The sequence below is a fragment of the Oxyura jamaicensis genome, chromosome 9 (genome assembly GCF_011077185.1).
Source record: "Oxyura jamaicensis isolate SHBP4307 breed ruddy duck chromosome 9, BPBGC_Ojam_1.0, whole genome shotgun sequence".
Classification (NCBI taxonomy): Eukaryota; Metazoa; Chordata; class Aves; order Anseriformes; family Anatidae; genus Oxyura; species Oxyura jamaicensis.
This window is the reverse complement of record NC_048901.1, coordinates 24802335-24827808: the sequence shown is the minus strand read 5'-3', so window position 1 is coordinate 24827808 and position 25474 is coordinate 24802335. Positions and strand designations below refer to the sequence as shown.

The 25474-nt window shown below is 44.7% G+C and overlaps 1 protein-coding gene across 1 annotated transcript; it reads right to left on the bottom strand.

Moving 5' to 3' along the window:
- Nucleotides 1–823: 823 nt before the first annotated feature.
- Nucleotides 824–25474, bottom strand: GPR149 (G protein-coupled receptor 149). The gene is made up of 4 exons (XM_035334776.1): nucleotides 23811–25474; nucleotides 22616–22808; nucleotides 20781–21070; nucleotides 824–3445 (listed from the first exon to the last, which is right to left on the bottom strand). The coding sequence occupies exons 1-4, from the start codon at nucleotides 24777–24779 to the stop codon at nucleotides 2873–2875; spliced, it is 2025 nt and encodes a 674-aa protein (XP_035190667.1). The 5' UTR covers nucleotides 24780–25474; the 3' UTR covers nucleotides 824–2872.

Sequence of the window (25474 nt, the reverse complement as noted above, 5' to 3'; positions counted from 1 at the left end):
CCAGAATCTAAGTATCAACCCCAAATCCATAAAGGTAAAATAATATATAAGTAACATCTATTTTTTATGAAATTACTGCATTTTGAAACAGTTTGATGTTGTCAGATGTATTTTCTATCAAGATTAGAATAGGAAATTTACATTTCACTGCCAGGCTATAGCTTTTGTTTCAAGAAGCACAATCCTCTGGGGCTTTGGGGATCTGGGGCCAGGTCCTGCTTCTTACAGATTTAGTTTTCTTTTAACTCTTGCTAACTTAATGTTATTCTCGGTGTACATGAGCACCACTGAAAGGAAACCCTAGCCCACTGGATATACTGCTTACCAAAGATTACCTCCAAAAGTCTTTTGCCCTTTCTTCGTCTCTGTCCTTTGCATTATTCAAAAGCCCAGGTACTAAGAGCAGGGGAAGCCCAGGGGCTGATGCAGGTCACATTTTCCAAGGGATTTTTGTTCAGCCAGTTGCTATGGTGTCTGAGCAGAGATGAGGTCTCTTTCAAGTCACCTTCAAATGGTCATTGACAAACACTTTGCCCTCAAATGTCAAGCTGTCAGTGAAATACATTAAAAGGTCATACAGGGGATAAACAACAGAAGAGGATGTTGTTTTTCTTTCTTTTTTTTTTTGTTTGTTTTTTGTTTTTCTTTAAAAACTATTAGAAAAGAAGTGCTTTAAAAATTAAGTCCAAATGCATTTTGTAAAATGATAAAGACACATTGACACGTACTGAATACAGAAACCAGGAGCAAGTGTTCTCACACAGTGTTTGCTGCTGTGTGCAAGGAGCTGGTATCTGCTGAATAATTACAATTTGCATTTTCAGACAGTTTAAAATGTTTAATGATGTTAGTCACTTTAAAGTAAAATATAAAACAATCAGACATTTGTACATGATCAAATTTACAGATTCATTAAAGAAAGGTTCCTTTTCATTACAGCAGCAAGACAACATTCTACAATTAGGTCAAGCTCAGGGTCACAGTTATGGAGAATTTCAACACCTCCTAATCTTAACCCCTTCTAAATGCATCCATCATCCTCCTAATCTTAACCCCATCTAAATGCATCTGACCAAACAGAAGGTGTGATGGGCGGCATCCTCCATCACAACCTTGTTGCCTTTTTCTGGAGCGAGCATGTCTGTTGCTATAAGGCAACTTTCTGTGTTCCTGCTACAAACACAAAGCAAAGCAATATATTTGGTCCCTCTGCTCTATGCCGATGGATGTAATTTATTCAACAGACTTATTGTTTGTTCCTTCTACTGTAGTTTCTTGTTAAGTCTGAAATATAACATAGCATCTTAGTGGTACTGAGAGTCCTGAGGCAATCTTACGAGAACCCTCGCTTCCACCTTGGAAAGGCAGCGCATGAAAAGCACACCTTGCACAGAGCAATCCGTCTCAATGGCAGCAGCGATGATGACAGACCCTCGGAAAAAAAGAGCTCGCAATCAAAAAGCACTAGCATTTCAAGCCTGTGCAGTGTATTTCATGTGAGCCTTAAGGACTCCATTCACTGTTTCAGCCTTGGCTTCTCTAAATTTGACAAAAAACAGAGTATTCACAGGTTTTAGGTTGATTTCAGACTTAGTTCTATGTTCTCAGTTCTAAGTTCTATGGTTTCCCATGTCAGTAAAGGGACGGGCTCCTCCAGAGGGTGCTACAGGGCAGGCACCTGATCTAAGTAATCAGCCTCACTCTCCAGGTCAACATCTGTCAGGTCTCTCAAGTCTGTCCTTAAATAGCTTTGTCCCCCTCTCTTAAGGATTCACACACCAGTTGTAACCCCCAGCTCCTGACACAGCCCTAAAGCACGAGGGTCCACCCAGAGAGGTCTGATGGCAGGACTGCTGTCAGACAGAATATACAGGGGCAGAAAAGGGGCTAGTGTTCCTTGCGAGCCACAGGGACTCCTGCAGCTATCAGCAAGTGACACCCACTCACGGCTGCGTTGCTGAAAGTACTAGCTGAGGAAGAAAACAGCATTGCAAATCTACTCCTTGCCTGGGGATGGCTCTAGTCTTTAACCGTGAAAACTTACTGAAATTAATGCTGATGTTACAGCTCTTCAAACGCTTCAAGTGCTGCCTTATCTGGGTGGAGAGCAAATATCTGCAAGGCTGAGAAACTTCTTAACTCGTTAAGAGATCATGGAGGCAGAAAAGGGCACACTTTAGAGTAACTGACAGAAAATTAATGAACGTTTGATGCCCTTGCAAACAGAAATGTCAAGCCATGAGAACACTTAAGTTTCACAATGTTGGACTTACAAAATGTGCACGCTTACATTTCAGCCACTTGTATCCAAAGGTCACACTGGCCACTTACATAGGTATTACATATGAATCATGTAGAGCGATAGAAAATTAAACCATCTAGACAACTTTTAGTCCTTTGCTTAGGCAAATAAATGAGTTAGTCTTAGGCTTGTGCTACATATTTTCAGGTAAATGATTCAAGTCTGGTAGGTCAGTATGAGCAGCATTGCAACAGTCATCCCAACCTGTTAACACTTCACCCGTATGAAGTTGTTCCCTCATTTTCTGCAGGTTCCCACAGACAGACCACCCAGTGCCAAGCAACCAAGGCTGGTTTTTAAGACTTTAGGATTTCTTTTAGAGAGGAGTGTTCTTCAAATAAATAGATATATAAATAACTTGAAATTCACTATGCAAAGCTGTAAAGCACTTAAGTATTTGCTTTGCTATCAGTATATGTTTAAATGTTTTAAATTATTTAAGAGTCTACCCAAATAAAATCCATTTATGTGCTAGGAAAAAAAACAGTTGGCATTGTATTTGCTAGGGTAGCTTGAGTCAAGAGGAGCAACATCTGTCAAATCAGTTTAAATGTTTAGATTAAAAGTCTTTTAATTGTTGTTGTCATCTTCTTCCCGTTTTCTGTATGCTTTGTTCAACATTTGTATTTCTTCCTGATAACCGCCTCTTTCCATATGTTGCTTTTTACTGTTCTGCCGATGAGCTTCGACCGTGTCTGGAATTGTTATGTTAATATCGCTGTCAGGGTTGTTTGATGGTATGAAGAGAGAGTAGGAAGCAGTTTCCCCTAAATCACATGAGACGAATCTGTTTTCTTTCCGTGAATACCGTAAGGATGGAGACCTCACCTGTGTGGACGACTGGCTGATGTTACTGATGATTGACACAGTGTCCAGGGCCTCTTCGTTGTCACAGATTTCAAGAACTTCTAAGTGAATTTTAACACTTGTGTCAGCAAATGTATTAGGAGACTCCTCCGGGTTTGGCTCGTGACCAACACTTTTAGATCGATAAACTTCAATTTTCTTTGACGTGGGTGTTATTTTTTGTCCTTCAGTGCTTACCTCGTACGTAGATAGAGAGAGAGTTTTTCCTGTGGGTGCTTGAAGAGACACAGTTCCTTGAAATGCACACAGGGGAATAGCTAAGGCCCCGCCTGATCGCTGAAAAGAGAAAGAATGACCATTATCTAATGCTAATTTTTGAAGTTAGAATCTATTATAAATAATCCATTGTGTTTATTTTATTAAATTATTAGAATTTTCCTTGCATTATTTTAGAAACCCGGTATTCATGATGACTTTTTAAAGAATATAAAGTTTTACTACTATGTACTTTACTATAAAAAGTACACTAAGGTGTAGTACATTTTATACTAATACACACAGTATATGTGAGTGTAGAGCCATAGATAAGAAGTATCAGAAGTGAAGTCCCAAGTTACTGTGACTCAGCTGCAGCTTATGGACACAGGCTCTCCACGGTAGCAGTCCACACACGTAACATTTCCTGGCAGCCAGTGCACAATGAGACGACGACCGTCAGCAGGCACCTCTCTAGCCAGTATTAACAGGCATCTCTGAACGTGTTTTCACTTAATTTCTGCTTAATTCAGGCTGAGGTACTGATCTCCTGAGGCTTCTCATACGGTGACCAAAGGGAGAGAAGTGACACCAGGGAACTGTTCAAAAACTGGGCCCCGTACTGAGAGCATCTGTCTCCCTTAGGTGCTCCGTTTTAATTAATCTTAACTAAATTATGTGCCTAAAGACAGACTAGGCTAAAATTTCCAAAACAACTTGACAGATACTATTCAAGGAAATTTTTGCTCTTTTTTTTTTTTTTTTTTTTTTTTTTAATTTTTATGGTGGGAATAAGTAACAGTAGGAAATCTATAATAAGGATTTACAAAGTCCCTACTGTGACAGCCAGAGGGCCAATCCAGAATCTTGCTGCCGACCACATTTCACACTGGCTCCCGACACCAATATGGATTTGTCTCTAGTACAAAGCTGAATTTATCAGTAGAGAAATTTCCACAGACTTGGAGGGATAGAGAATAAATTCAGTTACAGCTCTGGAGCACTAAAAGTCATGCTCAAAGTAATAATTTTTAGCAGGTGCAATGAAAGTAGTGTTTCAGAGGCTGTAAATAAATAAAGGCATTACAGAAATCACTGTGAATGCTTGCATGGAGAACAGAGGAAACAGCTCCTACGTGCACGATGCTAGCTTAGTGGTCAGTTGCTATGTTTCCTTATGCAGTGCTGCAGGACAGACCCTGACGCTTTTCCTCGTGCCATAAGGTCTCACATTTTTAACTGTGGAGGCTGTCCATTCAGCGACTCATGCTGGAGAGAGCAAAGTCGATGGCAGCAGGAGACACAAAGCTACCAAACACCGTATGCAGGTTCTGGAGCACCTCGCTCATCCTCATCTGCTTTGCTACAGCTGGGCTTCGACTGCTTGCTGAGAGGGGCAGGAATTAGCACCTGAAAACTTCTTATTTGGTAAAATCTACTATTAAAATGAACTGGAGCTTTGCTGAAGGCAAACTCCTGGTCGGGCAGTGGAAGTGCTGGCCCTGAGCTCACACAGAAGGGCTACATTGCTTAGAGGGAAACGTACAACAGAGATGTACTGAAATTAGGGAAAGCTGCAAAATCCAGCTCTGCACCTACACAGACACCAGGGAGAAGTGCACAGAGGGTATTGAAAAGCTGCCAGCCAGAGAGGTGAATCACCCTGTAACCCTTCTGTGCTGCTGTTGCTATACGGCCCTCGGGACTTCTTGGTTCAATCTACCTCAGGTATCTCCAGATCCCTTTGCTGTGTGGAATGCACGCTTCCTCCTACTGCGCTGCTCTCTGCCGCGTTCCCTCTCCAGCTATGGTGCCTCCCTGCTGCCCAGAGGGGCACACTGCCAGCCCAAACCTCATCCTCCCCGTCCCCATCCACCTGCAAGCAAGAGACAACCCGCAGAAACCCTGAGCTTCCGAGAGGGCCGGTCTTTCCCTGGCGAGTTACAGGGGGATGCCCCGAGCTCGGCCTTGGAAGGAGAAGTTCCAGTCTTGTCCTCCTGGGCTAACGACGTATCCTGTGCAAATGGTGTGAACAGAGAAGGGAAGAAAAGGAGGGGGAACAGAAACACCAGGTCTAATAGCTGGCAGCAGGGAGATGTGCAACATTAGTCAGTCACGGAAAGGAGTCCTTCCACTTGGACCAGTGCTGTTTAATGTGTTCTTTCCAGTAAAACTGAGAAGTGAGTAGAAACAGAGCAGTTTAGGGTACTGGAAAGATGAATTTTTTCTTAGGGAGCTGGGAACTGCAATTACTTGCTTAATATTATCGAGCAGAACTTTACAACCACACAGCTAAATCAAATGACACATTACCTCATCTTCACTAAAGAGCACGAAAAGGAAATTAGGTTTCATTGTGTAGAAAAATCTTGCTAGACTGTGACTTAATACAGTCCTTCGACAAAGGAATTTGGCTGACAGAATAGGAGCTGGGCTGCCCTCCTGGAAGGAAGTCAAAGTTGTACTGGTCTCCTGAGTAGGTCTGTCGGGGAGAAACGGTCCTCAGGCATCTTCCAGTGTGCAGTTACAGAGGCAGATGTCGTGCTCTGCCATGAGACAGCAAAGGTGGGCTGGGCACGGGGCTGTCCGGGAGGGTCGCTCGATAAAGGGTGAGCACTGGCAGCCCTTGTTTCAAAGCGATGATGAGGGCACTTTTTTTTCCAAGCACAGGGAGGTGCTGGCACTTACATTTTCTGTACTAACTGGTAACTAGGATCACTCCTCCAGGTGAGATGTGAGACTAACTGCTTTCTGTTCTGTTTTCTCTCTAGGAAGCTCTAGTCCACTCATCTTCCATCCCAGATGCTTCCAGCCCATCTAGCTTTTGCAATCAGTGCTTGAAGTCTTCGCAGGGTCATTTAAGCGTGTCTGCATTCCTGGTAGCTACTCGAGCTCAGAGTCTGGAGAACTGTCTAAAACAGTGCTTACATTATGCAGAAAGACTTCTAAAGAATATGTAAAAATGAAGTTACATGAGAACTCCTTACTTCAGTGCAAGGTTACGTTCTACTTAATAAAACACCACAGATTTGTCAGAGTGAACACCAAGAAGATGGAGGGCATGTCTGAGGCACCTGGAGGGGGAGTGAATAGTCCTCGCTTGCTGGAGTGAGTACTCCACACCTGGAGAACAAGAAATTTTCCAATGACCATAGATTTAATGGCTCTTTCTGTAAGTCTGTCTTCTGTTCAGAGAGCAATATTTACTTTTAGAAGTGAAAGGGACATGCCAGATCTTCGGTGTCACTTCCTGGGTACCAGGCAGGAAGCCAGTAAGCAACACCTAGAAACTAGAAAACTAGAAAACTTTTTTCAACTAGAAAAATTCCGATAGAAGTATGGTTCAGTTACAGACACCTCCACCTGTTCTGACAATTAAGAGAATGTATTTGTCTCTCCGCAGCCAGTGCATCACAAGGCCACGCGTCCAGGACTGTGACAGGAGCCTGCCCTAGGAGCCACGGCCCTTTTCGGGAGCAGCTTTCCCATCACAAACCTCTCAGCACACTACAGCTGAGTAGCCAGGAAACCAGACCACCGCCTGCAAGCTTTCACCGTGTACACGTGTATGAAACAGATCCATCATCAATGCAAAATAGTAAAAGTTTTAAATAATCCAACTAATTACTAAAACAATGCAAGCATTTGCATGGTACAATAGACCTTCCAAGCAGAGATTATTAAACACTAAATCCAGCCCTGGGGCCAGGTGGCAGGGGAAGGCAGGAATAACGCCGGAGGAGAAATCTGAGCCACTGAACTGAAAACTCACCGCCAAGCCCTGATGTCCCTCCCCAGGGAGACCCAGTGCTCCCTGCAGGGGGGACGGCTGCTGGGTCCGGGGGGGCAGGAGGGAGCTGAGCCCCCACTGCTGCTGAGCCTGCCTGCCCCGAGCCCTCCCTGCCCCGCCAGGCTCCGTCCCGCAGCCTGGCAAGCTTCGCTCCGGTCAAGCAGCCCAAGGGAAAACCGCTACGAGGGAGACCACTGTTACTCCAAAAGAGGTAAGAATTCAATGCTGGTTTTATATGGCCAGGTAAAATCAACCATAAATGGAACTGCTTTCAATGTAAATCACCGTGAATAAGAACAGCATGTGACCCTTGTCTTGGTAATGTTATTAAATTCTCATTTTTGCTTCTTCTATGTTATTAACACACCATTACCTTATCACACATCCGTGGCAATAAATGGGAATCTACTAGCAAGCCAGACTACACTGATACATCCTGGGAAGAAGTATTTTATCTTCCCTTCCCATTGTTACCTGCTGTTCAGCTTTCTGATTTTGGGTTTTCTGATACGATTTAATTCTAATGCAGGAGGAGCAGGAGGCAAATCAGGTAATGCTTGACAGTGGCCATCAGTGTATCCATCCAGGGTCTTGGGTCTCATCCTTGCAGTATTTTACTCATCCACAGTTTCAGAAGGGTTATGATTCGTTTTTACTTCAGTAAAAATAGAAAAAGAAAATGTTTGCTGTTTCTGAACATCTGCCTTCTCACTCGCCACAGCCCAGGCCCCAGATGTTTTTTGAAAGGGTCCTGCTCCATCCAGCTCTTTCCACACTCTTCTGCCCACACTTTGTGATCCTGCATTTAAAATTCAACCTAGTTCCTTAAAGAAATACACTTATTATCTCCTCTCCTACAATTTATGTCATGTGTTCTCTTTTAAAAGTGTTACTAAAAAGATGTTTTTAAGACGTGGACAGAGAAGTCTTGCTCTCAGTGATTCTGACCCTGTGAAGAAGACTTGCTTGTCTTTCTGGAACCTTACTCAATCTCAGCTCCTAGGAGAGGTGAAGGAAGGATCAGACATCTACCTGAACACAGCAGACTGAAAAATCAAGCCTGCTTTGGTTTTTATGTCCACTTAGAGATACTTTTTCTTTGCATGCACACGGGCACAGATACGTAGAAGTATTCATTTATTCATTGTAGACACACATATACATACGTAAAAGATGTACCTTCTTACAGCTCATGTCTTAATTTCTGGTAGTTCTGAAGGGTCTCAAATTGGAAATGCTCAGATGTTTCATCTTTTTTTTTAAAAAAAAAAAATGTGACATTTCCCATCCAAAACATTCTGCAAGCTAAAATTGCTGTCTGTGCTGAGACCAGCTTTAATTGAATCCCGCAAAATATTTGCTGATTCTCGTGAAAGCTACAGACTAACACCAAATGTGAGCTCTTCTTCTGGAGCTTTCTGCAGGTTTGCCTCACAGAAACATCAAGTTGGTAGTTTTTGAGGTTGCTTAATGTATTTCCACATGCTTTTCACCACTTGGGAATGCTGCAGGATCTCCGAGGCTGTGATGCTCGCCACAAGCTCCCTGCCAGCAGGATCTGGCCCTTCTGCCTCATGCCACCTCTTGTGCAGAGCATTAATTTCCATCACGTCCTGTCCCAGGGCATACCCTCTGCACAGCTCCTGCCAGAGACGGCCGTGGGCTATGCTGTCTGTTGGAATCTGGGACGGAGTTCTCACTGGAGGACTACGTGTACCAGCACATGCATTTTTTAACAAGCAAAGACAGAAAATTACAATGAAGTAAATCACAAATGCACTTGTTCCTTAAGGAGCGCTGATGCATTCTGAACAGAGGAATCGCTACATAATTGATAAAGCAAGCGCTTTCATTATTAAGTGAAATCACCTCCTTCCAGATTTCACAGAAGACAGAAGACAGTTGTTGCTATGAGGCAAACCTTCATCGTCGTCATTGTGGTTTAGTGCTGCTCTCTTCTGTCCCATTCCGGCTGCCTGAGCTGAACTTAACCAGACCCTCCAGGTGAGGACGTGCGAGGGAGGGGAGGTTTCAGCCTGTGCAGAGGACACAACCGAGTCCTGCTGCAGCTGGCCGGTGGCCAGCAGGGACAAAGGGCCCTCCGGGAGCCGCCTGGCTTCCAGCTTCCACATGGCCCTATGGGGGCCATTCACGGAGCCCAGAAACCCCACACTCGTCCCTGAAGAGAAAATAAGCATTCGACCCCTGTGGCTTTTCCAAGAGTGAAGGGAAGGAAAGGGGAAGGTAACTTTTATACTGTCTGTCACTGCATTTGTCCTTGCAAACTGGCACAAAATGGAACAGAACATCCTTTTCTATCTGTTTTGCCAAGAAATGGTTATACCTGTATGAAAGATTAATAAAGGGGTATTAAGCTGAAAGCGCAGTTGAAGAAAATCTTAATTTCATCACTTGCCAAAGCAGAGCCTTGTTCTGCATGCTGGTAAGTGCCACCCGAGGGCGTATGGCATTCCCTCTGCCTCCCTTTAGTGTCTGCAGGAGCTATCAGGACTATCATCAGTATGGTACTTGCATTTGATGTTCAGAGTAATTTGTTTAAGATGGTTGTTTACAAGCGATCAAGAATTTATTCTGCTAGAGGGAGCCCAGAAAATTCCTTAAGGGTAACACTCACATTTCCAGTACCAAGCATTTCTACATGTATTTCACATTTTCTGTTACGTGCGACTGGATTCATTGTCTTACAAGGACCTTAAACTCCGTGGTCCCAGTTCTTCAGGGCTGAGCATCTGTATAGACTATCGACTAGTCTGGATTAAGCACACATGTCCCAGGTTTTCCTGGCAATTTTTTTTCTGTTCCAGGGAGCAAACAACTGCAGAGCAGGGAGAGAAAAGCATGATGGCTCTGTTCTCCAAACACGGTTATCAGTTAATATTTCATCTCCTGCAAACAAAGCTGACTCTGCTCCAGAAGTAGATCCTTAGCTAGAAAATGCTTGTTAGCAATTGAAATAAAAGATAAAAAACTGTTACATGAGCTGAATGGTGGCTCAAGTACAACACTTGACTCAATTTGGTTTTGAAGACAATAAATTGCTGTTGTAATACTGGCAAAGCCAGTGGATAAAAAAGGTTAATTGGGGGAAGAGAGGAAATGCCTAACAGCCTGGAATTCCTACACGATCAAAGAAGCAAATTTGCCTGGAGGATACTCCAGTGCACCTAAATGAGATACCTCAGAGGATCTGAGACAGCCTCAGAAAACTTTCAGACGTCACACAGGGCTAAGGGGAGAGCTGCAGCGCAGCTGGCTCGGCCAGCTCAAGCACGAGGCAGTTCTGAGACTCCCCCTCAGGATTCCCGATTTTCAGATGTCATGAGTCACAAGCCCTAGAATACTAGGTGGGGGTCATTAGTGTTACAGGGAGGCAGAGCTCCTACTAGCGTGTGCATCTTGTCCTGGGAAAGGTAGGAGAGCTCTGATGGGAGCGCCCAGAACAGGAATGGTGCTCCCAAGCCTGCTGAACACGAGCCACCATGCGGAGCCACCGGCAGAAGGCAGGTCTGGCTCTGTCCCAGCCCAACGTCCATCAGGCCGTGCTGCCTCCCAAACAGAAATACCAGTACTCTGAACAAAGCTCTCATGAGCTTGCATTCCCAATGACTTTGGTGGAATACAAGCTCTAGCTGAAAAGTTTTATTTTTAGAATGTTTCCAGTAAGGATCCCATCATTTCTTTTCCGAGACAATGTGTATTCTGTTTATTTTAGAACAGAGGCTTAGTCTTCCTCTTCCCTAAAAATAAAAAATTAGCTGCAGTAAAATTAATTACTGCAATGGTTTGCCCTTTGAGAGGCCGTCTGCAGTAAATTTAGAGCCAGTCGGATATGACAAGAATAGCCAAGCTCACCTCAGATGACCTGAAAACCTGGGTTTGTCATTGGCTTGCCCAGTCTGGACAGACTTTCGTTTGGACCAAACTGGCCACAGAAGGTGCAACCGAGGCATCCAAGATAAGAATACTGCAGCCAGGTATCAGAAGTCCTGTACTCAGCTGTTTGTGCCTGAGGTAAGCGAGCTCAATGCAAAGTCCTTTAAAATTCCACTTTGCATGGGAGATGATCTGCTCACATTCAGTCCCGTTTTTGTAATAGCGGCACAACTGAGCCTTGCCCTTTTCACCACACTTGGTGAAGTTTATTCCATGTAGGTACTGCCGGTCTTGGAAGAAAGCTCTGAGTTCCTTTGCAAGCACCACACTAACAGACGTTCTGCTCAGCTGCTGGTACTGTGAAGTTAAGCTGAAATGGTGGTTACTCTTACCCGGAAAATACAGCGATTGACTAAGCTGTGGGATCCTGCCTGTATCCAGCCTTGTCCTCCTGGGCAAATGTTTTTCCTCTCAGTTTTCCTCCTGTTGGTGCAGTTCATCAGAGTTAACTGCAGTCTTACTGCAAGCAGAGAGTCAGCAGGCATCACAAAGGCCACACCACTCTGTCCTCCTCGGAGCAGAGTTAGAAGGTGATGGTGAAATGCCACCTCGATTTTCCAACCAAGAGAACACCACTTGTAAGACAAGATGGGATGAGAACACCACCGTAAGTTAGCATAGATATAGTTGTACAGGACGGTGGAAAGCAAATACAGTCTTCAAGTCCACTCGTTCCATGTTCACTGGAATGTTAACAGTGTACTTGGAGGGAGACAGAGTCTGAGTATTTATCACTGCTAAAGAAACTTCCAACTGCAGACAGACAGAGATACAGTGCTGACCCCCCTAAGTGAAATCATTTACACAGGCTTCCCCCTTCCTCTCCGCAGGGCACAGACGTAGATCCTATACACAGAGTCTCTTGAAGGAGCTTGCTCGAGGCAACCCATAGATGAGGTAATCAAGTCAAATGAAGAAAAATAAATCAGAAAGCCTATAAAACATTGCAAGCCTGGCAGATTTCTGTTGCCTGAAGGCTCTTAACTAGAGGCAAAAAAATACATGACATATTTACAGCCAATCTCTTTAGGAAAGGGAGATACACTGCTATTTTATAAGATGTTAAAGTTATCCTTCAAAAATGCAGCTAAGCAAGAGTTAGAAATGACAAGTACAATTTTTTGTCTCCCTCTCAATTATGGCTGGCCTATATAGGTATTAAATAAAAAACACTGCCTCATTCTTCTTTCATCCCACTTTTCTTCCAGAGAAATCACCTCTTTTCTCACAGAGCTGAAGATGAGGGGACAACCAGCGATGGCATTTTCCATGACAGCACCGTCTTCCCAGTAGCACACAGCCTCAACAGAAAATCAAAGGTGTCACATATATCGTCTGGCACTCTACTCTCCAAAAGCTGAATCAAAGTGATTAATAACTTTCTCTCTGCTTCTTTAAGGTCTGAAAAAATAACAGAACAAAAACTACTGCTTTCAAAATGCAAATTAAAACGGACAGCCTTCTGCAAGGTACTTGTTGCTCAGAGGTTGAAAAAAACGTCATCTAGGGAGAGATTTCTTATCCCTTGTGTCCCTTAATAATCTCAGGCAAGTGAGCAGCGCGGGCCAGCTGGCACACGCTCGGCCTCCACCCCACAGCCAGCATGAAAAATGTTCAGTCCTGGTAAGAGTTGCTTCGCCCTGAAGCACTGCAGTGGCTGTTGGCATCGGATGTCTGAAATACCCGCAGCTCTCCAAATGAAAGCTTTGTGCAGACGGTGACAAAGCCCTGCTAGTTATGATGGAGTATTTACCTGACTAAAAGCTGCAGTGTTTGCGCCTGGGGTGTTTTGGATCAGGCCCCCTTGTTCAGCAACCCTGCTAACTTCAGTAAAACATGCTCTGATTTTTTTGTCCATTTTGACTGAAGTTTGAGGAGCTAAAAGTCACCTACCTACACCTGCTTCTGACCTCCCAGCTCGCAAAGCTAGGCAGGTCTGCTGCCTGCGGTGTCAGGCTGGAGTTGGGCAGAGCCCGTGGCAGCGTCCGCTCCCCCCGCGCGGTGCAGCCTGCAGCGGGTCGGCAGCAGCATATGGCATATGTTTGGGACAGAGAAATGGGAAAGCTAAGGATTAGCATTTCATCTGCAGCTGAGCAAACCCCACATATAACCCTTAGCATGACGACTACAACCGTCTGACGCCTCTGAACAACTCGTGCTGCAGAGGCAGCGCCGGGAGGAAACGTACAAGATGGCTTTGTAGGACAGAAATAAGGGGGCACATTTGCAAGGCACTGCATGTGGTTCAGCCTCTTGACTTCCATTAGTGATAATGGGAAAAACACAGCTATGTCCCTACCCGGAGGATGCAGCCCAAGAGGATATTTTTGCCTGTAAACACTGCGATTTAGTGCACAGCACTGCACCCAGTATTCCCACCTCTGTCTTTATTTTATCAGCACAGCCACTGCCATGTGCCAGCTTTGCAGCAAGACAAGATTTATGGAGGCTTTCTTTTTGTGCTCATTTTTCCCACATCGAAACAAAGGCAAAATCACAGCTTTTGGGTGAAAGGACTGAGTAAATTTACTGGAAGGTGCTAAAGAAAGAAAGAAAAAGGTGGACAGGACACAATCGGAAGGACCTTGAGGGGAAGGGTGAGAACAGGAACTCTTCACATGCTGACATGCAAGGAGGCATGTCAATCCGAAGTCATATAATGTGTAAGCCAATATTATAGAAACGTATGTCTTCATTGCAGTTGAACTTTATGATCTTTGTAGGTTCCTTCCATCTGAACTGGACTATTCTGTTCTATTCTGTTCATGCACTTTACACCTATGCCATGCTGCTCCTTCCACACGCTTCTCAGTCACAGGGAGCCACATCCTGGTGTCCCCCTTCAGCTGTGCTCAGGTTTCGTTCTGCTGAAAGGAAGGAACTGCTTCTTGCTCAGAGTACAGCACTCCTACATCACCCTCTCTGGAGTCTACCCAGACGATGTGCAGGACACAGACAAATTCCCCTTTCCCTCCATATTCTCAAGAGAATTCAGTACCGGACGAGCAAGCAGACTCCCATCTCCTGCTCAGACTGGAGGTTGTTTCCTTCGTCCTTCCCCGCGTGGGAGCAAGGAGACTGGGCACAGAGCACTGGGCACCCCCGGCCGCCTGCTGACCCCAGCATTTCCCTCCCTGGCGGGGGGGACATACCGGAGTCACGGCTGCTCCGTGAGCCTGGACCTGCAGATTCAGCACCTTGCTGTGGTGGCATCACAAGACTTCAGTCTTGGAGAGTCGGTAATTGCGCCTGGCACCATTTCCTTTGTCCGTACAGCTGGGGGTCAGTCCCCTGTCGGCCTTCCCTTGCAGCCCAGCACTTCTGTTTTCCCTTGGAATAAACAACTGATCATTCGTGCCCTGCATGAAGCTCTCAAATCTTACCGCTCGGTGGGGAAGTCTGGCTAATTCTCCTGAATTCTGTCACACGGAGCTTGATAAAGCACTCCACACGGTCATCCGTGAATAGACAGAAATTGCAAGCCCCCAGGAACCGGCAGGTATCTACCGCCCGAAGCTTGGCCACCCCACTGAGGCACCTACATGGAATTTTTCACGCTTTTATCCAAGCCCCTGGTGCTTCTGCCATGCGGTGGTTCCACAGGTCTTATCGAAAAGCCAGTAATCAAAATGGTGAATAAATACACCTATGTTGTTAATTTACCTTACCCATTTTTCCAAACTTCAATTTTAGCATAAATGAAAACGATTCCTTCCGAGAAATCTCAAACCACAGCTCCAATATGAATTCCGAGAATACCCCGCAACTGTGCCTGCTCCCTGGGGAGCCAGGTAAATCTTTTAAAATAGGAAAATAAAAAATGATGAATAACAAATATTTATAAATTAATAGGTACAAGCTTCCATTGCAGATATCTGAAGAGAGACCAGTTTTTCTCAGGCTTTGTGTAAACAAATTTGGACAGGATCAAATTAAAAGGGAAAGATGAGTGCATGCGAATATTTATAAAAGAAACATTTCTCAGAGAAAATACATTCTGTAAAGATTTCTGAAATACCTTAAGCTTCAGATGCAAAGCTCCTCGTAATGTCAGTGGATAGAGTAAGCCCACATCCAACTGGCAGCAATGAACAATTTCAGTCGTCCTGACTAAATGTAAAGGGACTAAAATGCCAGTAAAGCATAAAAAGCACAAGGTTCTTGATCCAGCCCCCCCAAACCAGCAACAGCTTTAACTTAAAAAGGGACACAGGAGCTGGCTGTGGAACTCAACCCCCCTTCAACTCTTAAAGAAACTTAACTAATTTGTTTCTAAGACCAGAACTAGACACTGAACAGAATACTGTGCATTAGACCTCGAGAAGGACAGACACAAAAAGGATTAACCCTCCGTGAGAGCAGCCATGTCTATGGTCAGGCAAGGGACTGAGGAATTCCCATGGGATTAGTCAATTCTTTTTGATGGCAGCCTGTAAAAAACATCAGTGCAACTTCAAAGAACAGACAAAGCTTATAATAGATGTATTGGAAGATAATCAGAGTAAGTAGATGGGAAAACACAGTCTGCACGTATGGACTGTTTCTGGAAATGAAAAACAGAACACTTCCTACCCTGCTCTTGCGATGACTTTTTGTGGACTGGAAGTCGTGCAGTCACTAGAACTGGCTAACAGCACAAGACTGGGTTAGGAACTGGAATAAATAAGTTAAGGCGAAGAAATCAATATTAAATATTGATAGCTAATAGATTACGGAATCCTCAAAAGTAAGGCTAAAAAAAGACAATCAGTCATTCTTCAACGCTTCGCCCTTCTTGCTTTTCTCAGTTCCTTTTGAGAAGCACAGAACGGGAACACAGAGCCAGCAGCTGCAGGATCCCCCCACCAGTTCTCTGCTAACGCAAGTGCTGCAGCCTGCACCGCCCTCCCTGGGGGCAACGTGCAGCAGGCAGCACGGGGCACGGCTGCACCACACGGCCATGTTAGTGCCATCGAAATCGTGTTTTTCTACCTCTGGATCACTGCAGATGCCTATGAAAATAGCATAACTAATTAAGCGGGTTAATATAAGTCAACGCACGCACACACACAAATTTGTTCAAACTATGTCAATTTTCTAAACCAGCGCCACTAAAAATCTCACTCACTGCTGTGACTTCTGGGCACTGACGTGGCGTTAGTGGTCTGCAGCAGGAAGTATACAGCCTAATTGCATTTCCTGAATTAAGCACCACTGTGTTACAGGGTCAGCACAGAGAGCAGAAGTTACTTCAGTTAACGGTTTACCTTTTAATGATTCCACAGCTTTTTAACGTAACACGAAGCGACAGGTCTGTGTGCTCTGTGTGTTTCCTTCTTGTAAAGGATAAAATGCATCAGGTGCTGCAGGAAGAGCTCTGGGTTTGTCTCTGGGCTCCAGCATGCTCGGGCCGGGCTCATTTCCAGCATGCTGCTGTTCTTCCTCCCGGGCTTTCTCAGAGAAACTTTGGGTAATTAATCTTCCGTGAACCTATGCTCCTTCAATCCTGCTTTTATTAGGACACTACATCTCATCTCCCTTTCCTCTCTCTCCTTCTCTTCAGTCTGCAAAGTGACTGTGAGAAAGATTAACAAAAAGCCCCTTAGAAGGCTGGTGACAGCCAGCTCCGTGCCTGCCTGGCCAGCACCGCGCAGGTGAAAGCCGCAGCCAGCACCAGGCGAGCACTGAGGCAGGTCCCCGGGCTTCACCCACACAGTCAGGTCAGTGGTGATGGAAACAACAGCACCACACCTGCAAGGGTTTACTTGTCCTGCTGGAAAAATACACTTTGCTGGGGGGCTGCTGCCTGCAGGGGCATGGGGCTTCATGGGGCACAGGGGGAAAGCACTGGGGGACTGTGCAACACTTACTGCAGGATGCTTAGGATGGGAAGCAGGGAAAGGGCAGGATCAAGGTATTTTGGGGAGGAAGGAGCATGGGAGAATGGAGGAATAGAGCATAAAAGGGTCCTGACACAGGGGTGGCAGCAGCTGCAGAGCGTGAGTACAGCCGTGCGTATTCAGTAGCAATGGTCCCACTGGCTGGGGAGCAGGCTAAGGGATGGAGGAGCTAAGCACTGGAGCAGCCACTTGAGACCAGATGCTTGGAGAACTGGGGGCTTGGGGGGCTGAGGGTGAGCACTGGGGGAGGCTGAGCCTGGCCCAGGGGCTCGCAGTGCCCAAGGTCTGTGCTGTGAAGGCGCCCAGCCATGCTGCAGGCTGCAAGTGGGAGCATGGAGCTGCCTGGCCTCTGCCAGCCTACCGGGTTCAGCAGCTCCTAACACAGATGCTTTAAAGAGTTGAAATAAAGGGGAGTTTATAAGCTAAGAGCACATCAGCGCACTCTGCGAGGAACATATTTTCCCTTGTAACTACAGTACTTTCTATTAAACTTCCTGGTACTTTCTGTGCTTTCAAACCAGGTAATGGAATAGAAGTGATACAGAATTTTAATGTGAGAAAAATACATTCGAATGTCCCATAGGACAAACCACTGTATATTTTCAACAAGTATGTGCAAAGGGACTGAGATTCTGTTTTCCTCAATAAGTTCTCACACTGAGCATCCATGCGCTACGTGGAAATTCAGCATGTTAGAACACTTTTACCACGCCACTTGCAGCTACACAGAAAACTCATCTGTAACTGCTATTCTTCCTCCTACTGTAAGTCATTACAAGTTCTATTTGTTGAACAGAAAGCTGGAAGCACCTTAATAAGAACATCTGTATTTATTTCTGTCATCAAGCATTTATAGTCTGAAACTACTGAAGATGAGGAACTTTTATCTCATTAAGATAATCATCCATTTCCTGGTAAGGTATGCTGTCTTCTCCCCAGTTAGCTAGCTTAATTGGCAAATGAAGCAAAGTACATTGTCAATAAATGCTAGGGAAAGACTCCCTTTTTAAACAAAAAAAGTGAGTAATGGATAAAAATGAGGAGAAAGTGACTTTTTTTAGATACTTAGGGACTCCAGATAGGCTGAATAAAATGGGTGGCTTTTAACTTATTTAATGTTTGGCCCAAATTGATCTTTCACCCAACATACATCTGAGAAATGCATTAAAGCTCTTTTTGCAGGAGTTTCATAGTCTGCCCTTTTTCACCAGCAAAGCAAATGTCAGCGCTGTGAAGCTCTGGAAGCTCATGCTGAATGTCAGAAACAATGAGATCTGTAACTTAGAAGCCCTGAACTTTTAGACCGTAGCAGCCTTAATGCCTGGCAACTGCACACTGGGTTATAACTTGGAAAATGTCAGAAAAGGATGAATTAGGTTTCCTTGTAATGCAAGTACTGAAGAAGTCTGTCCAAAAGTGACATATAAAGCCTCAGGGCAAGTAAAGCCAGCCACACGCAGTCATTGCCAACTACTTCACAACAAGACGCTCGTACCTGCTGTGATGGAAGTCACAGGTCTACCAATTTGAAATGGCAGCCACGAGAGATGGGAAACTGATTAAAAATAAAATAATAATAATAAAAAAAAAAACTTTAAAAAAAAGTCTGGAAACTACGGCGAGGAGAGCTAATAATGAACCTAGTGATATATCGACTATTAACTAAACTATACATGCACACAATGGGGTACCAAGAACTAGCAGATTGAAACCAGGTTCAGTCAACATTTACTTTTGCCCACAAATGTAGTTCATCATGGCACACTGCAAGGGAGTGAACATTTGCCTTTTCATGAAAGGGATGGTCAATCATATCCAAAATATCAAACAGAAATTCCTACTTCAGCTCAATTTATAAACTTGTTTTTATCAGAGGGAGAGGATTTTCTGCTCTTTGTTTTAGTCCTTGGGCATGTGCTCCCTGGTTGCTTGGGCATTATAAATTAAAAAGCTGATCCTAGCTCCTTTTGCATTTCACCAAGTGAAGCCTCCAAGGTGAGCAGGCAGAACTGACACTTCAAGTTGTCTCAATTTACAGCAGCAATACATAACTGTGACTGTGTTGCATATAAAGCATGAAAACTATGCACACAAAACTGCCCTGGTTTATCTTGAGAACAGGCATGTATCTCTGCTGCCAGACCATCATTACATGCATTGTTTATGCAGATCAAAATTGTGTGCTAGAGCAAAAACACCACTGCCCAGCACAGGTGCACACAGAAGGAGCCTCAGTTTCCACTACAGATGTCAGACTGCAGGCTTGCCTGGTACCTCACTCCAGTGTTCGGCCTTTGGTTCATAACCACCAATTTTTAGGAGACAGAAAATCTCACACTTGTTGCCTGCTTTACAGACAGTTGGAGAGGGAATGGCTAACAATCTTTCCTGTCTTTCATTAAGAGCTAAAATACTTTTCAGCATTCAGCCTACATCAATGGCTGCAATATTTTTCCTCTTAAACAAACTCTGACTGAAGAAACAAAAACTTGGCAGTTCTCCTTTAAGCCCATGCTCTTACATGAGACAATAACCGTCCTTCTGTTGATCCAATTTCAGTCTGTCATTACACAAAGAACAATTTGGGACAATTCTCTCTAACAGCTCTTTAGTGTTGACCCCAGCTCAGAAGTCAGGGCAGACCCTCTCAGCATGGGCACTCACAACAAGGTTTGTCATGGCAGAAGAAAAATGCCTCCAACCTGCTGAAATCACTGAACCTGCTGCTGCTGGTATTTCGCTATCTGCATGGCAAGGACCAGCTTCCATGAAGGAGGACTCTGCACAGGGAATAGACCATAGTTCTGCAATCTGAGAACTGAAAGCAAACCCTCACTTCTGTGGCAACGGGGGTACATTCACTAGGCCACACCTATAGGTGAAAGAGTCCCATAGCAAGGCTGGAGCTCTGTGTATTAGTTTTAGACAACACGTCCTTGAAATCTATGGGTTTTGATATTCCTCTTCTCTCAAGCTCTGAAAAGCTCTATAGCTCTACTGGATTCAGTACAGTGAGAGGGCAGGATCAGGACCTCTGTGCAAAGAACTGCATAAGATAAGTTTATAGAAATCTTTTACAAACTGTTAAATTAAAGGGCTGGCATATTAGGACTCCACCTTCAATCACTTCTCCCTCAGAGCTCTTGAAAAATAATAGATTCTTCAGAATTTCATTTCATTATAACTGTGCACATTCTAAAGGAAAGGGACGAACAATTTAATACTTGGAATCTTTGTCTGAATCTAATAGGAATCTTTCTGACCTGGCTGAAATCTGCATTTTTCTGTGGACTCACCATTCGTGTTTGTTTTTTCAGTTCTCTTTTTTTTTTTTGACAATGACAAGCATGATGTTTTTTTTTTGAAAAAGCGTGAAAAAAAGTCACCAGATACTTGGAAATACTCTTACAAATGCAAGCTTTTTCAGTCTTTCGGAGAGAGAATTCCTATTCATTAAGATGAATTAATAGAATTTGTACCGAATGCTTACCATATACAGATCATGCAGGTATATGCAAAGTAATGGTGAAAAAAACACACATTTAAGGAAACGAGTGAGAAATTATTGCAGGACCAGGATCTGCAATAGGCATGTGGGTACTAAAACAGACGATGCTAAGAAAGCTTTTTGCTAGGAGTAACTGCCCAGCCAATAGAACTAACAGTAATGTCAAAGCAAGGAAAAATTACCCTTTTTTTTTTTAAGGAAAAAAAAAAAAAAAAGGTAAGGAAATATTTTCCCTTTTTCTTTTATTTGTAAAATGACTCCCGCTGCCGGAAGGAAGCTCCTTACCTGCCGAGGGGCCCGCTCCGACCTGCTCCGGCACCACTCCCAGCCCGGGGGCTCGGCGCCGGCCGCCTCTGCCCCTGGCAGCCGCCGGCCCGGCCCGGCCGCGCGGGAGCTGTCCGCCGCCGCGGTGCTGAACGGCGGCTGCGGGGCGCCGGGCGCGCTGCCGGGGCTCCCCAGGCTGGGGCAGGACGCGGATTTACCGTCGCCGTCGGGGTGGTGGTTTTCGGGGGATATCCGGTAGATTCCGTAGCCTTGCTGGAATGAGAGGTTGAATTCGAAACCCCTGCGCCTGGCTGAAGAGAAAGGGGTACAACGTCACGTTAAAAAGTCAATGGCAAGAAGAGAAACGATGAAAACAACATTCTAAGGCATGGAATAAGTGTTTAGCTACCGCTAGACAATTTTCTATCCGTAAAAAGAACGAATTGTTGAGAAGAGATTTCTCAGAGTTGTTGTGCTACCTTCTCAATGAACTCAGAAGAGATACACTCCAAAGTTTAGGGTTTCCAAGAAACTGGCAGATTACCCGCTATTCTCAAAACCACACAATACATGATGCTTTTTGGGCTACACACAAGAAAATACTTAAGTTTTGTAATATTTTTGCTGCCTCAAGTCCTGTTTTGGCCATATTCTCAAAGGTGAAAAATTGTACAAAACGATAAAACATTTCTGAGAATTCATAATTAACCTTCAGTGCCAATAGTCAAGCAAGACAAACAGATTTCTGTAACAAATAGTTGGAAGTATTCACACAATGAAACATTTCTATATTCTCCATTCTAAATTCAGTGCTCCAAGTAATCTAACACAGTAATCGAACAATTGTTCAATTTAAGTAAATACACATTCCTGTTCACTATTTATATCCTTTAATTCTTTCTCTTTTCAATAACAAATCACCTGAGATTCCTCACCCATTGCTTTCTGATCTTGCATTATATAGTAACTGGAGAAGTGTCTTATTGAACTAATGAAATCATCTTCCTGCCAAGCCTATCATGCTACATTCTAAACGGAAAGGTTAAGTGGTACATTTATAAAACTTGTATTTCTACTCAAGAGCTTGTGTGCTTACTACATCAGATTTAATTATGGGTGAAATTCTGACCTTAGCAGTCATTGTATTAAAACTCAGTGATCTTTGTCGCAAACATCTGAGGCACAGAGAAAAACAGGCCTTTAGAAGATTCCAAGGTTATCGATGAAGGCTTGGCAGCCTCTGTTACCTCCAGCTAAAATTTATAAATGTGCAAAGTTTTAGGCTAAAAAGCGTGTGGTAGGTGCTCAGCTTTGAACCAGCTCCATGCATGCACTGAGACAAATGCCACTCCCACAGCCCCTGTCCTCTGCTGTTTGCTTTCTGGTGGCACTGTGATTTCCAGCCACAGCTATGGGGCAGGTGTACAAACAGCTCTTCTCCTTCTTATAATTTGCTCGTAATTAACATGTTGTTGGTTTTTCCCCATGACATTAAACATGTTTAGCATGGTCCATGTATTTCATTAGTGAAAGTCAGATTATGACAGATAAATCTTTCCCCGGTAAGAGAGGAGGCAGAAACTAGGATTCAGAGTCCTTTAGTTCTGCTAACACATCTGTCAGTGACTTGGGAAAATCACCAAGCTTCTGTGCCTCAGTATCCATTAGTACCAATTAACCCAGTTTTCTCCAGCTGTCTTGCAAGAATGCTGCGAGGCTCATATATTGTTCTGAAGAGTGTCTATGTAATTCAGATAAATGATTTCAGGGAGTACCAACAACTGCTACTGACACTAACTTCCTGCCCCGTTTACTACGAGATACATCCCACCCGCTCGTCAGCCTCCCATCCTTACTTTTGAGTTCTTCTGAAGACAAAGCGTACGAATTCCTTCTGCAGTTTATGATGCAGCCACAGGGCAGGTGGATCCAGTGTTCTGACAGGACAAATACCGGGGTGACGGTGGCAGCCAGCAAAGTCAGCAGGAAGCTAAGAGTCTCAAATGAAAGGCTTTGAAAGCCAGTGATGTGCTGGACAACCATCTGTATCTGAAAGGCAGAACATTTTGAAATTTAAATTGCTTCAGGCACGTGAATTCCATGAGTTCACAAAATATCCCACCATGAATGTGACACAAGTAAAAGCCTCGTGTATGTTTGTATGTTCAGCCCAACAATTTTGTTTCTAATAGAGAGCAAGGAAAACATACTGACAGAGACTCTCCTCATTCTGCATTTCTCAGAAAATCCCTTGCTTAAGCAAAATGTTAAATAGAGATGCTGAGCACTGTAAAAGAAGCTACTCACCATCCAAGCGTATTAGGTGCCACACTAGCTAGACCTCTCCTGCCTGGTACTGAGGAACTCCAAATCCCAATGGGGAACAGGAGAACTTAGTACCACACAGGACAGTGCTGCAGATGCTCTGTGATGCTCTCTTTCAGTTGAGGGAAGTTCGGATGCTGAGTCTGAACATGATGCAGAGAAAACACCAACCCAGAGCCACACTCCATGTCCTCAACCTCCTCCTTCCTAACTGCACGTGAATGTGCCTCTTCCCAAATACACTGCTGCATGCACATGGACAGCATCCTCCCTCCCACCCCCAAATGCTCTTTGTACACAGATTACAGAGATGCAAACAAACCTCATCTTTCTAACAAATTTATTTTCCAGCCAGCCTAGCAAAGGACGTGACTCACTGCTGTTGACAAGAGGCAGAAAAGCTAGCTTAGTAACATTCAGACCCCACAGTGCCGAAGAAATGCTTGTCAGGCATCTGGAAACATGAAAAGGTGGACCTTATTCATCCCTGGATTCAGTTGACACAAATGATGTGATGATAGAGTAACACGCTGATGAATCAGGTTCTGCCAAAGCTGCTGAAACCCAGTTATGTGCACGTAGTGTGACACAGACCTGTTTAAAGGGACTTTTGCTGACACTAACTATACTATAAGGAACAACGGCAATGGCAGTTCACAGCACAACGACTCATGACCCATTTAAACAAAAGCAAACATTAAAAAGTAAAGCCATCTGATAATTTACCATCATTGGAAGCCAGAGAATGATTTTCGTCAACGCGAGAATCAGCGAGAATCGCTTCTGGGCGAAGCCCACTGTGAAGCTCCTGCTCTGTGCGCTGTTCCCGCAGCGGGGCTCGAGGCCGCTGCTCTCGGCCACACCTGTCCTCAAAACCCCCTCCGAGCTTGGACACGCGCTTTGGAAATGCTTCAGGGTTTTATCCACAGGGTCCACCGGTGACAGGGATGGGGTGGCAGTACTGCAGCCCGCGGGTGTCCCAGGGGTGGTGTAGCCTCGAGAGATTTCCTGGTAATCGATGTGCAACAGCTGTTGCTCGTCTGAGCACAACAGCTGGTAAGTCAGAGGGACAGACAGCACCGTGAGGAGGCAGAAGCACAGTGAGTAGACAATAAATAAGAACAAGATGTAGGAGCTGGCACAGTCGGTGAAGCAACCCCAGGAGGTGGGGACATACTTGCCCCAACCACAGAGAGGCAAAATGCAGATCAGCAAACTGACAATCCAAATGCTGAGAATTGCCCACACCATGCTCACTCGCTGTTTGGAAGTGCTGCAGCTGATTGTGTCAGTTTTATTGATGCTGTAGAAGTTGTAAGAAACTATAAGAGACCCTTTGAGATTGCTAGAAATGCCCTGGAATAAATATATAAGTGCTGAGGTGGTGCACAGAGGCTGGGGAAGGACGTCACTTGACCACTGGGTGAGCATGAAAATAATCACTGGCACAATGCTGATCAAATCATCTATTGACAACGAGGTCACAATCATTGAAATCGTGGTTTTATTCTGCATTTTCAGCAGGGAAACTAGTGAATAAATGCTGCCCAGAAGCGCCGTGAATGCAATGACAAAAGTCAAGCAGAATAGAAAGACATTCAAAGTTCTCTGTTCACCAGGTTTATCCATAATGCTGTGATTTTCAGCAAAGGAGCTCGTCCCATTGAGTGACAAATTACTAGGCGTTACCGACATCGTCCTTGGAAAATCTTTTTCCTTGCCTTCTCACTGACTCTGCAAGTTTTCACGAGCTGAAACCATAACTGTTAGCTCCACATCACAAGTTTCTTTGTTTTCCTTTATCTTTTGTGGCATCCGATGAAGAAATATCCAGGTCTAAGCGCCCCTGATAACCAGAACAACACATGCTCTTGAAAAATCAGGCAACAGTGAGGTACCAAAGGTGCTGGAAAAAATGCAATTCTTCATAACCCTTTCAGTACTGGAAGATGGCTAATTTAGCCTCCTCAGGTAATAACAAGCCGTTCACTTCTGACAGATATCAGGCAACGTGCCTTACTCACGAGTCCAGCTGCAATGAAGGCAGTGCCAGGTATCTTCAAGCTCTAGTGGCTCGGGGAGAACATAGTGGAAATGGGAGGCTGGTGGATTCACCCTGCGCTGCTCGGAGCTGCAGGAGGGAGGAGTCGGATGCAAGCAGGATAGCAGAGAAGAGGGGAGTGAGTATCTTCCCACCCGGAGCTGCCTCTTGGCTGATCAGAAGGCTGAGACAGTGTCCCCGCCAAGCCACACCTCCGATGCTGACACTGAAATCCAATGCAAATACTCAGATCTGATGTCAGCCGTAAATGCCATTCCCGTAAAGCCCATGGCTGCTCCACGGCTGTGCATCACAAGCTGGAGGGCTGCTTTCAGTCTGCTGCACTTCT